Source organism: Syngnathus acus, chromosome 9 (genome assembly GCF_901709675.1).
Source record: "Syngnathus acus chromosome 9, fSynAcu1.2, whole genome shotgun sequence".
NCBI classification, from domain to species: Eukaryota; Metazoa; Chordata; class Actinopteri; order Syngnathiformes; family Syngnathidae; genus Syngnathus; species Syngnathus acus.
The window spans coordinates 1,441,025-1,458,947 of NC_051094.1; the positions used below are offsets into that span (position 1 = coordinate 1,441,025).

Genomic DNA, 17,923 nt, shown 5'->3' on the forward strand with positions numbered 1-17,923 from the left:
GTGATTGTAGCTTTGAACATTTCAGATTGCGTTTTCTAGCTTTTGTGACATTTAGTGAAATGAATCGAAAAACAAAATCTCATTTTTGTGTTGTAAAATAATAATTTATTGAAGGTTAAAATCATTTTTTTAATGCTTTTTTTGTACTCTGCAAGTTCTTTCATTATTAAAATGATGCTCAGTTTTCAGAATTTTATGATAGGAACGCAAATTATTATGAACGTCGCGTCACACCAGCATGAAAACAAATAATGCGAAAACAAAAATAGGTGCTGTACTCTCCGAATACTGGATGACAATTGCATAGAAATTTCAACATTTTCTTTGCAATATATACAATAAAATAACTGTCAATTAATTTGAGTAAAACAATCAAATGTTGTATATTGTGTTTTGTTCGACTTTTTACGCATTTTAATATTTCTTGTTATTGTTTTAATGCAAATTAGTGCAATCCAATTCATTTAAGTTGAACTCCATCTTGAATATTTGAAGTTTCCTGATATGGAACAGCAGTAGAGCAGAATACATATCATAAAAGATGGGTGTATGTGTAGGCAAGTATGTGTGGAAGGGAGAGATTAATGGGTTCCAACGGGAATAAAAAGAAATAAATTCTAGAGCTGTAGTGAAGAAGAAATTGAAAATGTGCTATCTCCCGCTGCATCTTCATTCTCTTCAACTTTTCCCTACACTGCACATTCAACTTTCTTCAACTTATTTGGTCGTATTCAATTTAGATTTTATATCTTAAAAAAAAAAAAAGAAAAATCCCAAGCATGTGTCTCACCCTGTTTCCACTTTTTAGCAGCTGTTCCGTTTAATACGCAAAGGCAGACAATGTTTTTAGAATGTTACTCAAGATGGCAAATGATCCAACTGGGGCGATAGTGAAACGAGACAGCTGATATTCTTGGCAAAATAAAAACATATATATAAAACAATTGGATGCAACAAAAGGATAAAACTCATCATGGTTTGTTTGCCAAACATTTGTCAGCTAATTCAAATGCATCTGTCAACCGACGTCAGCACATTCAGAAAATGTTTATGAGAAAAAAAAAATTCGCCAAGAGGATGTTTGAACAAGTCCAAAAAGAGTAATGACCAAATGGTTAGCAGTGATGCCATTTGCGTGCAACGTAAGAGATACATACTGATGAAACAAAAAAGGCGATCTCATTTTTTTTGCCAATATTCCGACTTCCAGAGCCCGCTTCATTTAATTACAACCCAAAATTGGAAGCCCCATTTCAAATATATTTCACAGGGCGAACGCTAGCTTTTAATTGAATGCTACTAATGGATTCCAAGCAGCTCAAATCTTTTGTCATTCGCTCATTATAATTCCCTCCCTTTTTTTTTTTTTAGATTGAAAGAATGTTTTCCTCTTGTCGAATCATCTCCTCGTCTAAATGAGCTGAAAATCAGACATGAAATCAAATTAAGAGCCACTGCCAGTATGAGGCTCTTTTGTTAATGGCGGATTACTCAGAACTGATAAGGACATCCAAAGTCTGTTTAACAGAGCAGAGAGCGGCATGGCGTCTTCCTGACTAGAAGACGTTGTCACATTAAGACTTTAGATGCACTCAACATTTGGACACCTTTTTTGTCCCAATTAAAACTAATATATTGTGTGCGGCACCATTAGTCTCAACATCAAATTCTGATGAATATCACACTCGTGGGCGGCCATTTTGTCACTTGCAGTCAACTGAAAATATCATCCAAACAATCTCCTGATCGGTGAAGAAAAACACTCCAAGATGTTTTTAATGAAGTCTAATTATATTACAATAACAAATCCATTCATCCATCCATTGTCTTCTTTTGTCCGCCACGGCAGGATAATAAAGCTTTGTGCGATAATGAATCGTGTTTCTAGCAGGCATCTGAGTGTCACCGCTCAGCCGTTAAGAAAGCCCGGAGAAGACACCGGCCGATAACCCAAGCCTGCCTGCCCTGCAGTGACATGATAATGGCACTCTCATATCCTGCTGTGATTCTTCTCATGGGCTGACAGTCAAGAACAAAAGGGGGGGCCTGAATTCATTTGCGTGGGGGATGTGCAAACCATATTTACCGTGACATATTCAGATCTGGAAGGAGCGGTAAAGCGGAATCTTCTTACCTTAGGACCAAAGCCCTCCTGCGACCATAAATAAACCATACTGGTAAATAATGAATGAGTCAATAACCGTGTATCAGTTGCTACCTTGCCCTCATTACTCATTACACTCACACTCTCAAACGTGCTATATCGCCAACGCACCCCTGAGCAATTAGTTGCTCTTTAAATATCTGGGGGCTTGTTATTTAGCCTACTATTTTATACTTTCATTGGTTTATTCAAAGAGCCGCGCTACAGCAACGCCTGGGCAAATCCCCGAGCTCTACTGCAAGTCAGCAAAGTAATTGGGGAGGGAGTCCCAAAGGGTCCGTGCGCACCGCTCGACCTGATAAGATGACATGGCAGCGGAGGGAGATAGGGGCAAGTATCGTGTGGAGGATGGGAGAACGGAGCTTGGCGCTCTTTGGAGACTTACGGGTTGGCTGGGAAACCATCTGGATCCGGTTGCATCACCCGTGGTCCCTCTTTTCTTTAGGGATGTCAATATGGGTGCCTGGGAGGGGGGGCTGTCCAGATGCCAATTCCAAGCTCCCCTCCCCTTCAGCTGAAAATTTGTTAATTAACCGTGTTTCTCCGAAAGAGAGAGAGTGAAAAAGAGATGCCCTTTGTATTTGTGCCATTCATCGGAAGCCAGCTCTTTTTCTGAAGCTTTGCCAAATTAGCAAGAACAGATGAAAACGCTATGAAAGGTCTCTTAAGTGAATCCATATCTTTAATTAGTTTGCGTTGGGCTAAATAGAATATGGATGAGCCACATTTATAAATGTAGCATGTCACAATATCTCAACTGAAAATTCAAACCGAGGAGCGCTCGACTGTGAGGCAGAGCTGCTAACCGCTAAGAAACCGTGCCGTTCATATAATGAGGAAAAAACACATTTAAACATGACTTAGGAGGGTGTGCGCACTTGTGCAACCACATTTTTTCAGCTGATTCTTCTCACTTCTGATTTTTTTTTTCCTCAACCATTCCAGTTGAACAAATTCAATATCACATTGACAGTGTGAAAAAATGATTCTTTTTTGGCCCTTTTTTATATATACACTACCGTTCAAAAGTTTGGGGTCACAAAATTGTTTGGGTGACCCCAAACTTTTGAACGGTAGTGTATATATTTATTTAGATAATTATTTATAGATTATAGATATAATCTTCTGTGTAAAAAATCTTATAATATATATGTATACTTATATTCATAGATTATATATAATCTTATACAAATATAAGATATAATTTATAATATTTAATTCATAATATTTTATTATAATAATATTTACACTACCGTTCAAAAGTTTGGGGTCACCCAAACAATTTTGTGACCCCAAACTTTTGAACGGTAGTGTATATAATACAGACACTTGGCATTTGAACAAGTGGTGAGCAGACTTTTATATCCGGTGTATATTTCTTGTAACACCTCACTGGGTTTGAGTGATAAATGGGTGTGACAACAATGACGCAAATAGCGCAAGTGTCATTTATGCACAGCGATTCTGTGCACTGAAACAAAGTGATCGTATCCTGAGGTGATGATGAAACGAAGGTGAGTGGCAGTGGTTCCATTTAGCTGGAAAACAAAAGCAAGTCACGAAAACAAGTTAGGTTTTACCCCCCGAGTTCATTCCATTAATTAAGTTTGACATTAGCATGTTGAACCTACTGAAATAGAATTTGTCTGAAGATGTCCCTCCGTGAGTTTCAATTCTGCAGGAAAATCCGTTAATTGGGATTTGTAAAGCAAGTGAATGACTAATACATGCATATTTTCATCATGCCTACCTTTCTCTGCCACAAACTCAAAGTGAGAGGCGTTTTGTGACGTGTTCTTTTCTACTTTTAGGTGCTTGACTGCAAAAACAAAGCAAGAGGGGAGAGTCAACAGCCCCGTCCAGATGATTTAATTAACTCATCACCAAATTCCACGTAAACGAAATGAACAATAGCTGTGTTTGAATTTAGAATACAGCCTTGGAGAACATCTAACAAAGCATGAGTCATCTGTTGGGCCTTGTCTGAGGGCATCATTATAGAAGAGAAGCCCATTTTTTAAACTCATTTTTAGGAACACCTGAAGCCTTGAAAAGAAGATAACTTTACTTAGTTGTATTAAGTTCATTTTGTTTTCACTTTTCAATTACTTCACTGGTTCTTTTATCTCAAACAAAGTATTTTAGGTAATGCAACCTAAAATACTTTGTTTGAGATAAAAGTACCAGTGAAGTAATAACTTTACTTGCATTGAGCGTTAACACTCACATTTAGATTTAGATTCAACATTTAAAGTGCAATGATATTTGGATTGAAGTATTTGATTTATATTCGGGCTGACAAATAGTGTTGTAAATGTGCTTCTTAAAAGTTCACTTTTTTTTTACACATTGAAGCCAAATCTGACAAAATGTTACTTTCAGATAGTCATTTTATGGTGTGCCTAAGTATTTCCATAATTCTCTAAATATGTTTTTGCATAAATGTATACTAATTGGTTACTTTCTGAGCTAAAATACAAAATAAAATGCATCTGTTGTATGAGATGCAATACAAGGAGAAAATACTTTACAAAGAAAGCAATGGTCACTTTTGCGCGAGACTGTCAGATATCAATGAATTTACAACAATAAATAAAAACCAATTCCATTGATGATACATTGTTTTTTTAAAACACCCACCGTTGTAGCTGTCCATGGTCACTGAAGAAACGTTTGTCATTTCAGCAAAACGAATGATGAATTCTTGAGGAAACATTCCCGTGGACATCCAAAATGTGTTGGTGTTTCTGGTTTAAAAAATACAAAGAGCAAAACTCAGGTAAGACTCGAAGTTTAGCGGTTTACAGTGCTCTCAAAATAAAAACAAACAGGAGACCCTTACCCGTCGATAATATTTTCTGGCGGGTGGTTCTCATCGTTGGAAGCAGCTACAACAACTTTCGCTCCTAAAGAACGAAGAGACGACTCGATCATGATAAAATTACCACAAAATACTGCCCCAAATGTGGTCTGATATGCATGCAGAGCTTTGCTAGGACATCTAAACAACCGAGCGTTGCCACGCCAACCCCTAGCGTCGCATGATATATACGTCACCATGTGCGACTGACGTCATATGAACGACGCGCGTAGCTCGTTAGTTGTTTAGCTCTGAGCTGTGAATTTATCCAGTTTTTTTTATGGCGAATGGATGCCAGGGTGAGCTATTCGTGCGGGGTACGGGGCAGGTGAGTCACGGCGTTAAGTAATAAAATTATAATATTATAAACGACACATCGGGCTTTTGTATGATTGGAGCGAGCTAGCTTGGTAAGCTAACAAACCAGCATGCTGTCGTCATTTAAATTGCGTACAAATCCAAAATCAAGATATGAGATACCCAGATTCCGCTCAACTAATATTTTCTCTTTTCTAGAGTGATGACTCCGATATTTGGGATGACACCGCCTTGATAAAAGCCTATGATAAGGCTGTAGCGTCATTTAAGGTAACAAAAATGAGCTTTTTTTTTTTTTAAACTTTTTGTCTCAGTGACTCACAGATATGCTGTTGTCGTGCTAGACTGCCCTTAAAGGGGAAGACGAGCCGCAAGCTTCAGTCAAGATCCCACCGGGCAAGAAGCGCAAGAATAATAAAAACAAGAACAGTAGGAAAAGAACGAATGCATTGCCAGATAAAGAGGTGAGGATGTATGGAAATGTCTCGTGTGTGGTTAAGAGAAAGTAAATGACATTTCCTTAATATATCATCATTTTGTCCCAGTGGCAAGTTGGCGATTCTTGCTGCGCTTACTGGTCAGAAGACAGTCAACTGTACTCGGCTACCATCTCCTCCGTCGACAAGGAGAGGGGCACGTGCGTCGTTGTTTACACGAACTATGGCAATGAAGAAGAGCAGAACCTCGCAGACCTGCTTTCAGAGATCTCTGAGGATGACGAAGAACCCAAAACCACGGTAGCGTATGTTTTTTTTTGCACCTCTATCTTGGGCACAAAAAGTTCTGAGCCTAACTACTTTGACACAATGAAAAAAGAAACCTTCACAGTCTTCCAGACGCAACTGAGCTTCACGCTTTTGCAGACTTCGATTGCCCAAGAGAGAAAATGCTGCAATTAGTCCCAACTGCCGGGTGATGTGCCCTCCTCTTCAAAAACAGGGCAGTAAACATAGTATTTTCCTCGCAATTTAGACGCAGGAAGCAGAATCTTCCACAGAGGAGAGTGACAGGTCAACTGAACCAAACCAGCACAAGCAGCAACATCCGCACAGTAAAAGCCAAAAGGCCAACTTCCACAAGGTTCCTCCGCCTATGTGGGCTCCTGGATTCCCTCCTCCATGCCCGCCTCCCATGCCACCGTTCAGACAGGTATTGCAATGTAAAGTTTGTGTACTCCATGTATGTGCGGGTGTTCTACCTAATAAAATGTTAACTAAATATGGTGATTTTTTTTTTTTTTACCCCTCCCAGGGTGGAAAAAGGCATGTCGGTAAACACGGGCATGCACCTCCTCCCTGGCATCCCATGATGCAATTCGGCCCACCGGTGAGTTTCATGACAATTACGAGCACATACTCGTTGTGAATTAAGTCTAGTATTGAGCTTCTTGCGTTGCTCTCGCTTTGCATGCTTTCAGATGGTCCCTCCTCCTCCTCCCATGAGTCCCGAAATGGGAAATGACGAGGCCATGGGCAGCATGCTCATCTCCTGGTACATGAGTGGATACCACACAGGCTACTATTTGGTATGGATTGTTTCTTGGAGAACAGCGTATCCGGTCTGTTCGAAATGTATTTTCTGCTGGGGATTTCATTTGATGAAATTGTGCTTTTTTCTTTTTTTCCTAGGGTTTGAAACAAGGTCGCAACGAAGCTGCCAAATGGACCAAACCGCACCAGAAGTGAAAAACAAAAAGTGGCCGTTGTACTTGTTAGTGAATGTTCAACCAAGGGACGACAGTTTTGTATTCTCTGTAAATAGATTTAATAAAAGATATGAAATGAACACTCAGCAACTGCCTCAATAATTGTCAGCGGAATTCAAAGCCCACCACAGTCTGCCTTCCTAAAGATGACGAATTGTTCTCATTAGATGATTCTGGTCTACTTAACAAAATGCCTGGCGACTTGGAAGCAGGTTAATTGACGTCAACTTGTAATGGCACGTGTTGGCCAGCAGAAGTCAGACTCGTCTAAAGGAGCCCGGCATGCAGAAGATGGGAGAGAAATTAATTCAAGATTCTTCTCACAATAGGTTTGTATCCATCCCTGAGCCTCCTCCCAATATTTATTTATTTCCCATGCATTAAAGTTGAGCTACCTCTGATCCAGGAAAAAAAAAACAGCACTGCATCTGTCACTTTTACACCCTGGATCAAGAGCTATGCAGGAACATATGGCCCACATGATTACAGTGTGGAGACACATCAATGAATGCAATCCTGCAAACCCTCAGGACGTTGACGCTGGCATGGAAGTGATTTACTAGAGAGAGAAATTGAAAAGAGATGGGTAGAGGAAATATAGGATGTTAAGTTTTTGTAAGATGAGTGGAATGAAAGCAAATGTCACGTCGGCCTAATGGATTTCCGCTCGTCTTTGGTGCGATTTGTTATAATTTCACGTTTCCCTTGATCTGACGTCCTAAAAATGGTTCCTACTGTAAAAAGCGCCGTAACTATTCCCTTTTTATATTTAGAATATAGACGACCGCATGATTGTAGACTCCGTAGCCACAGTCATTCCTCTGGGTCCTCAATGCTTTGGTTCACTGAAAAGAAAGCAAAATAAAAAAAGCTATTTCCCATGCTGGTGAGATGACACTTGCTTACAGCACGTTTAGAATACATACAAGTGTGAGAAAGATGGGGGAAATTGTCTTTTGTGGAAATTTGGGAGTTTCCCTGTATGCTTGTCTCATTCCTTTTCTTTTTGTTTACCATGTGACCATCCTCCAGCTGCTCTGTCATTTTTTTTCTCCCATGATCAGCAGTTCCTTTGTTGATGCCATCAGTGTTGACTAGCTGCCATGTTTGTTTTTGCTGCGAGTGGGCAAAAATACGAGGAGATGAAAACGGAGCAGTTCCCAGCAAAATGGAGGGATTTGCAAAAAAAAAAAAGACGATGCAGATAAAAGCTAACCTATCTTTTCCTTCCAGATGGTTTTGAAATGTGCCATGACAAAGCACACACATAAGCACATTGCTTGCGTGAGGCTGAGCTGCCCAAAGGGCTTGCACGGAGCCCCCTCCCCGAAAGGCGGGTGGGCCCGCTTGGAGAAAGCAAACCTCAAGCCCCCGATATCTGTCTACCCCCTACTGACCACAGCGGCATGAGACCTGTAAACATAATCACGCGCAGTCTGGGAGCAACACACACGTCTTCCAGTAAGATCACATTGCAGCATGAGATGCACCGCCTCGAGCTATTTACACAAGCACCAAACAACAAACATCCTGCTTAGAAATAACAGATTCAACATAGTGCTCCTTTTAACCACAAATGTTACTACACAAGTCATCTGGTTTATTTTCTTTGATAAAAGGGTGTGTAGACTTTTGATACCAACTGTAGTCAAACTGTCAAACATAACAATAAAAACATTATGATTACCGTAATTTTCGGACTATAAGTCGCACCGGAGTATAAGTCGCACCAGCCATAAAATGCCCAAAAAAGTGAAAAAAAACCATATATATGTATATAAATCGCTCCTGAGTATAAGTCGCCCCCCCACCCAAACTATGAAAAAAAAACGCGACTTATAGTCCGAAAATTACGGTATTAGGAATCACATTGATGAGGCCATGGTAAAGGAATTGAACTCATGATCCAAAGCATACCACATCAATGTTGCAAAAGACAGGCCGGATATGGCACAGATGGAAGATTCTCCGTCGTGTATCTATGACTTGTTATTGGACCAGCAAAGGCACAACGTGGCCATCTTTTAACAGAATGGCCTAGAATCCCATTTTCGCCTGACGCAATAATTGCTTTTGAGACGGGAAAGCTGCAAAAAGGACAAATGTAGCTTGAGGAGCACTGACATGCCCCAGAAAGAACCATGTGGTCCTTCTTTGTAAATCTACATGTTTAGGTCGATCTGATCTATTGTGAGATTGGTAAACATGCACGCATTCCTCCTGCCGGGTTTCATTTACCCAGCAGGTTTCCGTTACAATGTGGATGTGGCCTCTGCTTCATTGTGACTGATCCTCCGTGACACTTTGACCTCCGTGAATTCCACTCACAGCAGGTCCGGTAAATAGCTGGTGTTGCCAAGGATGGCCCGTCACATTCCATGCTCACAATTCAAACCGTTTGAGTCTTTACTATGGTGACAAAGGCCACATATGACAGTTAGTGGAATGGCATTTAAAAAATGGATAGAACGATTCATTACAAATATTGTCTTGTCATTTTGACATTCTTTAGTAAGGCAGTGGCATCAGTGGCAGATCATTAGTGAATAGTAAATAGATGGCATGTAAATTGTCTGTTTACAGTTTAATTATTAAAAAAAAGAGTCTTGACTATGTCCTGAATATGCATTTGTTTCGTTACTGACACAAAAATGCGCTTAAATGTGGACGTTTTGATCCAACTCGTGCAGGTGTGTCAATTTAATTTATTTTTTGTTTTACTCGCAAACATTCCAATTCTTTTACATGCAAAAAATATTTGCGATTTATTCAATTCCCCTTAAGTATACTTTCTCTTTGGAGAAGTTGAACAGTGGTGACTGTGTTGTGAGGGGGCAGGCCACTCACTTCACCGGTGGAAGTGTGTGTGAACGGACGGGGCAGGGCAAACTTTGGGCTTGGGCTCCGTCTGGTGCTTCATGACGACCACACTACATTTAGTGAAAGTTCTCCGAGAGGGGGAACTTTAAAGGATAAGTCCTTTCCACTTCTGAAAAAGAAGCTTTATCGGTACGACGTGGGTCTCCCCGGTGTTGGCACCCGACATCTGGATCGGCGTTTGTTTTTCGGATTGAACTCTTGACGGACTCTCCCCGCAGTTGTCAGCAAGTATGTTTTGTCGGAATCAAACAACCCGAGCCACGGTTGCTCGCGGCTCGGCTCTTGAAATGGAGATACGGCGAGGGAAGTTCAGAAAAAGTCTGTACGTGAACACAACACAGGTAAGCAAAGCGTCAACACGTCATGGGGGGGCACAGCACAGCACACGCACACTCTATTTATGTCCTCTCTCTTGCACTTATTGAACTTCTGTACTGTTTTTCGTACTCTTATTCAGTTTGTTGTCATCATTTTATGCTTTTGTGTTGTCCAAATTGTACTTTAAGAAGCTACAACCTCCAAGCAGCGCCATAACGACCAATATTAAAATACAGTAACGTAGAGGGCCTAAGTGTTCATCACAAACAGGGCAGTAGTTTTCGTTCTGAATTTATATTTATTGTCTGTATTATACACAAAAGTTAAATAAGAGTTGTACTCAAAGAAGGGGGTGCCCATCCAGGCCACTTAAAGGGTCCTGCCAATAGTGAAATTAAACTGTACTTTACTGGATCAAATTCTTTTGAAAGACACTCTATATGCATATATGCACAGTTTGAATGATTAATTCAGTCATTCTTTTGCATACCACTAGAGCTGCTCGGCAAATGAAAATATATTTTAGTATCCCATAACCTTTATGCTGCTAGCTTCTTTCATTTCTTCATCTACAACTACTATTAGTACTTTTACTCCTTTAACCCCGCCTCCACAGAATTAATAAGAAAAATGGAAAATGTATTTTTTGAAACGATTGAGGCGCATAACATTACACATGAAGGCCTACTAAATTCCTGTGAGAACAGGCAGCATTGCTAAGAAACAAAAGGCAAATAATATTCCCCAATTTACATCTTTAACTTTAACTGTCACTCATGTTGAACTAACTCATTTGGCCCACTCTTTTACCTCATTTTGAAGTCCACACTAGTGCATTTAGCTCTGCTTTGTGTCTGTTTAACTTTAATTACACTCGAGAGCTGCACTGTCGTCAAATAAAAATTTTAATTGCCTTTCCTATTTACACTACTCTTCCCTACGATAGTATTTAACATTTTCTCCCCTTAAGCAAAACATTATAATTTCCCAACAGAGACTTGAGTGTTTTTGGTGTCCAGTCGTGGAGCGGTAAAAACTAAAATGTAATTTCATTTCCCAACTTCTGCTTAATATTCCTCAACGGTTTAGTAATGTATGTAATTGTGCTGGGTTGTTTGCACCAGAAGTAATTAGGGTCTAATTTTTAATGGGACGCTCATTTCTAGCTTTCCTCAGCAATTTTTGCAAATTCCATTACAACTTAAACCACGTGTGCTTTTCTATGTTTGATAGTAACACTGTGGCATTTGCTAATAGGGGGGGGGGGGGGGGGGGGGGGGGAACTTGAGAAGTGGGTCAAAACTCAGCTGTTTATCACCAGATGCGAACGCATCCCACTTCCGCTCCACCCTGTCAACATCTGCTTTGTGTTAGCTACTGTATTTGAGCAGTGAAGAGCTGAGCACAAGGATTTCCAATTTAACCCCCAAACTGATTTTTCTAAAAACTCTTTACCGTTTCGGTGGCGGTGTTTTTTTCGATCAGGAGCTGCAATTTGCTGAATTCATCAAAAAAAAAAAGAGATTGCTGTCTCTAAGCTTTTAAGAAGCACCCTGTGTTGGAGGTTTGTTATTGAGGTGCTGATAATAAGAAGATGGTGTGTAGGAGTGTGTGTAAGGGTGGTTTCGGGGTCGGAACTATAAATGGAAGTTTATGGAATATTAATGGTGCGATACCGAAAAATGGGGAAGGTATCGATTCTGTCCCTCTATTTCCAGCACTGAGTCTCTGACCGTTGTGTGTGTTTTGGCTACGCTATCGTTTGCACTCTCGGCTTATTTATTGGCTTGTGTGCATTCATCTCACATGGAAGCACCCTTTAACCTCCTGAAGTCGTGCACACTCCATCATTTATTGATCTGCTGTCACAGGTCATGCTGCAGAGGTCACATGTGACACCCTTCCTGGGAGAGCTGGAGTTGCTAAAGCAAGATTGGATGAGGATCTGATTTTCACGCTTTGCTGAGTGATCAAAGTCAAGGGGTAATGGACTTCAATATGTTCGTGCTGCAAAAAGCATGAGATCAAAATGACTTACTCACCACAACGGGTGTATTTAATCTAGCCTGCCGTTACTAGTTAGCAGAAAACCGGGAATCAGCAATGGGCTGAGCATACTGCCCTGTGGAGCCCCTGCACTCAATGTGATGATCTTGGACTCTTTTTTTTGGCAGCCCCAATCAAAAGCTTGGACGCCTGAGTGTCTGAGTCTTTTATATGAGCTTCTGGAGAAAACATTTTGCTGAATTGTGAACTGTCAAAGGATATTTGATTTGTGCGTGCACCTTGTCTAAATGAGAGCCTTTGAGATGGTGTATTATCAGCACGCCGCTTTAGGCTGAACCATTGTTGGTTTAAAAAGACTGCTCTGCAATTTAATTCGATGGTTATTATAGAGAAAAGCTCTTGTTAGGACTCAACTTCAATCGTGCAGAATTGACCTTTAAATGCGCTTGATGTTCACTCACCGATGATATCTGTGATTGGAGCAAAATGGTTAAAAGCCTGTGACAGTCAGCCAGTGAGCATTGGATTTATTTATTTTTTAGCTATTTTGCTGCAGGCTGGAGGCAAATATAGCTAAAAGTCCGACATTGTTAAAGTTAATGACACAAATATTGTCTAATTTGGCTGCTGGGCATGTGTGCGGGTCTATTTTGGTTTGAATGAAACGCTTGTAAGGCCTTTTCATGCTCTTCAAATCAAGCCACCCAAGACACTTATTACAATAATGAACATGGAATATACTCTATTTGAATGCTTTGTTACGTTTTTAACTCGGTGATGCTCACCGCCAGACCGACCAGACCGCTCCAGTGCGGTTACCACCAAGTTTGCACGGCCTGAAAGTGGCTTCTCTGTCTGCGTGTGAGACGGCGCGCCCTTCTGCCCACAACGCTCTTAAAAGTGCGTTGAGTTGGCCAGTTGTGTGTCGATGAAAGCTTTTACAAGTGCTTGGGTTTTTGCTGCTTCCTCCACCCTGAACATCCCCCGACGATCGCGGCCCAAGTTGGGTCGTTCTCTTGTAGCAGTTTCTTTTAGCTAATGCTAATTTGCTTACTTACAGGGAGGCAGAGAGGTCATATAGATGTTGCCATGGCAACGCTTCTGCCGCAAATAAATAAATAAAAGCAGAACTTTAGACCGCGAGCCAGTTGAAGCCAGAGTGGTGTCCAAGGAATGACAAAATACTCTTTCAGTGCCTCAAAGGAACTCTGTGTACCCGCTGAACAATGAAGTCCCCTGCTGCTCTGTGGCCTCAAACGCTTTCCTTCGCCACAAAATACCAAAACAGGTGCTCCAGAGTACACACGCGAGACTTTCCAGATTTGCCGGAGTCAGGTCAAATTCAGGACGTGCGTTGATGTGTCCAAAAAAAAAAGCACTCTTAAGATTCAAAACCAAATTCCACCGGCCGCATCCTCGGAGGCTCGCTCGCTATGCCGAGGGACAGTCTGGCCAGCAAATGTTTAACATGTTTTTATAAAATGACACAAGCTCTGCATGTATATTGCCGTGGGGCCATCATTTCTTCTCTGCCTCTGCATGAGTGCTTCCACAAATGTAAGGAAAAAAACAAACATTTAATCGTCTGTTTTTTCACTTCCTTCAAGCCATGAGAACAAATCAGCCATGTCCAACCTACTAAGCATAGAAACGAATTGGTTGTTTCAAAACACAACATCAAAATCAAAGTCTGCTTTATTGTCAATTTCTTCACATGCCAAGACACAAAGAAATCGAAATTGCGTTCCCACTATCCCACGGTGACAAGACATCGTACACAATATACATACAATATCGTTCAGATTTTATTTGTTTCAATGCCAAATTCCAACGGGAAAAAAAACACTCACTATGATGCATAATGGATCAATTTGTAAGAATTTCACACACCAGTGGTAATGTCCTTGTTGCAATGCGACACTCACACCTGCAATCTACATTTGCATCTTTACACACTGACTGAAAATTAGCTCACTTGTTTGCGGGGGCGCAAATAAGCACACTCTCGGCATCTGTCTTAGTTTAATCATGTTTTCATCTTGTGATTCATGAGTGACCTTGTCACTAATGGTGGAGCTAGAATTTTTGTCTTTTGGAGGGGGCAAGGCTAACTTTAAAGCTGCTTCCAAGGGGGGGAGAAAATGATTATACATTTTTATTATATGTTCTCTATGTAGAAGAGGGGAAAACTGTAAAAATCAATTATCGTTTGCCTGGGTTCAACCATATTTGGGGGGGTCCGTGCCCTCACGGGCCCCCCTCTAACTCCGCCAATGCTTGTCGCTGTTTTAAGTCATACACTTTTTTTTTCATGTGAATACGGTCATAGATGGCTATGTCTAGTTTCTTTGCGAGTCCAGTCATCCACAGATTAGCATGTCCATTGAAAGAAACATCCCACATCAGCATAGTCGCAGCTGTGAGTTACATTGAACCATCTGTTGCTACACGCTCCTCTATCCTCATCTTTTGCCATCCCAACTCCGATTAGTCATTCATTGCATCTGTTGCTTGCGTCAGCCTCGCGCTCACTCTCGCATTCAGACAGTGATGAAGCGCCCCGGTGGCGTACTGTGCAGGTTGCGCAACAGTCTATGCATCATCAAACTCACCCGACACCGTGAAGTTAATAAGACTTTGAAATGGCTGTCACGCTCCAGGAATTCAGCACCGTCTGTGCCCGCTATATAGTAAGACAGAGTTGAACACAATCTCTTGCAGGAGCCTGGAGCAATAAAACATTTGATTCATAGGGGTAAGTTGAGTTGGGTAACCTTTGACGACATTATTGTCTTTGTAAAAGGAGACTTTTTTGGTCCAGTTCTTGTGTTGAATCTCAGGCGTCCCCCCGATGTTATGGCTGCTCATCATTCACATCCTTCCACATTCATTTCCTGTCAACCTGTACCATCCCTGGGAGGCTTGCATTATGTGGGACAATCTTCTGCTTTGAGCCTCAGGTCCCCTGATGCTACAAGTTAAGCATCCCCCCCTCCCCGCCTCCTGCCCTCCAAAGCACTAACCCACTTTCCCGAACACTTAGGAAGTCCTCTTTTGTCTTCACCTCCACGCTGTCAGAGAAGACGACTCTGTTCTGTCTTTTTTGTTTTATCCCTCCATCTTTTTTCTTGCTTCAGCCCGCCCAAGTGACCTTCACTCTAGCCTGTCGGGGGCTCTTCGCTAACAAGTTATAAAACGAGAGCTTGGTTGCCTCATGCCAAAGGTATCTTCTTTGTGGGCTACACTGAAAGCAGCTCTGTTAAACATTGACAAAAAGACGATACCCACCCACCCGCACACACACACACAAGTCTGGATATCATTGACAGTGTCTGACACTTATGGCTTGCCCCCCCTGTGAGTAATTGTTCAAGTCAGCGTTCTTTCTGATACCTTACTTGGATTTCTCAAAGCGTTGGTTAACGCTGACAGAAAACGGTCGTCATCTCTGCGGTCTTACATCAGCTTGTCATCAGACTGAAAATGACGGAGCATTGCCACACACCTTTTCAGCCATTGCCCATTCATCCCTCTTGGAACAGAGAGCCTGCTGCGCTTTTCTGCTGTTCATCAATAACCACTTGACTAAGGAGATGGAGTCAGAGCCTCTCCGTTGTACACAGGAATGCAGCCGCTAATTGTAGAGGAATGTTCTGCTGTTTTCTATGGGTTGACTCTCAAAATGAATCCGCATTTTAACAGCCGGGCTTCTAGAAAAATGACGTCCACATTGTGCAACCCAAAAAGGCCAAAAGTGTATTTCGATATTTATTTACAGTTGCGGAAAGGATAAATGAAGGTTTCCCTGTCACCATGTTGTCGAGCAATGGCCGGACTCCATGAGAACAGATGGGTCATAGAAGACCCAGCTGTGGCACCAGAGCTTTAATGTGCTCTTTAGTGGACCCCGGTGGCTAACGGGCTTGTCCATTGGCCTCGTTACGGTCGCACTGTTCCTGCTGTCTCCGCAATTGTTATGTCCACTAAGGAAATCATGTGTTCATTATAGTTTGTTTATCTGTGTCATCAACATGATCACCCACAGGCGGAAAGCATGTTTCCGCGTGACAACATTGGACAAAACGATGTCAGCGTAATGTGGAAGTGATCTGTTTTAATGACTTTTACACATGATGGTTTCTCTGATGGATGGCTCCAACCAAAGCGGATTCAGCCCCCGATGTGTCAAATATATCATGCGTCAGCATTTTCAGCAATGACTTGACCATGTCTCCTACTGGAAAGACTTATTATATTGGTAGCAAATGAGTTCCTCCAAAGTCACATACAACTGTCCAAAATGTCTTAAAATGAAGATTCAAATTAATCTTATATTTGTATAACATGTCTTTTATTTATTAATTAATTAATTTATTAATTAATTAATTTATCCGGCCCAAAATTATGAACAAGTTGTTGTTTCTTTAGTCATGTCCAACAGAGGGCGCCATTGCTCTATTTTAGTGCCACTAGAGTGGAAGGTTTGCCCTCCTTTAACTTCTTTGGCACTTTTACGGAGCTCCAGTTTGTTTTCATCATGCAACCATAAACATGAATATTTTTTACGGTTTAACAAAGGCAACATGGAAAATACCTGACAGTTCTTAGGTTAAGGCTGGCTTTGGTCTTCCTTTGTGGAGTTTTGATGTTTGTGAGTCAGAAATCCAAGCAGTCCAAAATTGATGGAATGCTTTCCCTCAAATCAACATAAAACTGCTCAGATGGGCCTCGGCAATTTAATGGAGATAAATGAACCGCTGCATCTGTCGAGAGCCAAGTTCCGCCCCCAACCTGCTTATGCTGAGATGGAATTCCTTTTTAGATGAATTCAGACTTCTTGAATGATTTGTGCGTCTGGGATCAAGTGTAATTTCCAACATGACTCGCCCTCCTTTTCCATGTGATGGTAAATTAGAAGCCAGATCAGAGAGTGGAACTCATACACCTAATAACAAGGTGGGCTGCGGATGAGATTTATGTTGTCACGGTGACAGACTTATGACCACCATGCCGTCGGCGCAGGTCTTTTCTTCACGCCGTATAACCAAGGACTGACCTCCAGGAGGATTTCTCCATGATACGTCTGCTTTTACGGCTCATCACTCGCCGCTGTCACCGGGCCCAGCGGTGACCCAGCAGCGCTTGCCGTGACTATGCTGTGGAATTGAAAACCTGTTACAATCTTTTTTCTATGGGGAGGACAAAGGGTGTTACCTTTCAGACACGCTTCACGCTTTAAAATGACAGACTTTGCTGGAGGAAACAAATATCACATGTATAGTGAGAGTAAAGTTGAAGTGTGTGAAATGCCAAATGAGGTCCTAATTCTTCCAGATGGTTCCCACAGCGTTTAGGTGTGTTTCTCCTTTGTGTGTATTCAAGGGTAATTGTTTATGTGCGTTTCAGTGAGTGGGCGACGTTTGGTCTTCAAATCGGGTCAAGATAACAGTCAGCATTCCGTATTTATTGTGATTAGGGGCCCTGTTAAGTTTGGGCTCTTTTGTTCTGTTACTACAAACATCTTTTAATCTCCACGCAGGGACGGGGAGAACATGCAAACTCCACACAGGAAGGTTGTAGCTCCGATTCAAATCTCCAACGTCAGACCTGTGAGGCTCATGTACTAACCACTCAAGGTAGTCTTTAAAGTTAGTGTGCTGTAAAAAAAAAA

At 41.5% G+C, this 17,923-nt stretch overlaps 3 protein-coding genes across 6 annotated transcripts in view; 2 read left to right on the forward strand and 1 right to left on the reverse strand.

Annotated features, from left to right (window-relative positions):
- Positions 1-3,477: 3,477 nt before the first annotated feature.
- Positions 3,478-5,245, reverse strand: LOC119127067 (heat shock protein family B (small) member 11). Its single transcript, XM_037258773.1, has 5 exons — positions 5,007-5,245; positions 4,805-4,911; positions 3,915-3,983; positions 3,796-3,839; positions 3,478-3,702 (listed from the first exon to the last, which is right to left on the reverse strand). Exons 1-5 carry the CDS (start codon positions 5,222-5,224, stop codon positions 3,610-3,612), a joined length of 531 nt encoding a protein of 176 aa, XP_037114668.1. The 5' UTR covers positions 5,225-5,245; the 3' UTR covers positions 3,478-3,609.
- On the forward strand, positions 5,215-7,133 carry smn1 (survival of motor neuron 1, telomeric). Its single transcript, XM_037258772.1, has 8 exons — positions 5,215-5,352; positions 5,541-5,612; positions 5,687-5,806; positions 5,888-6,079; positions 6,315-6,491; positions 6,594-6,668; positions 6,760-6,867; positions 6,971-7,133. The coding sequence occupies exons 1-8, from the start codon at positions 5,305-5,307 to the stop codon at positions 7,025-7,027; spliced, it is 849 nt and encodes a 282-aa protein (XP_037114667.1). The 5' UTR covers positions 5,215-5,304; the 3' UTR covers positions 7,028-7,133.
- A 2,791-nt stretch (positions 7,134-9,924) lies between these two features.
- Positions 9,925-17,923, forward strand: part of rtkn (rhotekin) — a 34,426-nt gene continuing 26,427 nt past the window's right edge. For 3 of the 4 annotated variants that reach the window (XM_037258338.1, XM_037258343.1, XM_037258345.1), the window contains exon 1: positions 9,926-10,268. In XM_037258338.1, coding sequence (XP_037114233.1) covers positions 10,158-10,268 — 111 coding nt within the window. In that variant the 5' untranslated portion in view covers positions 9,926-10,157. Of the gene's footprint in view, positions 10,269-17,923 lie in introns of all 4 variants that reach the window. The other variant, XM_037258339.1, reaches the window with a different exon arrangement.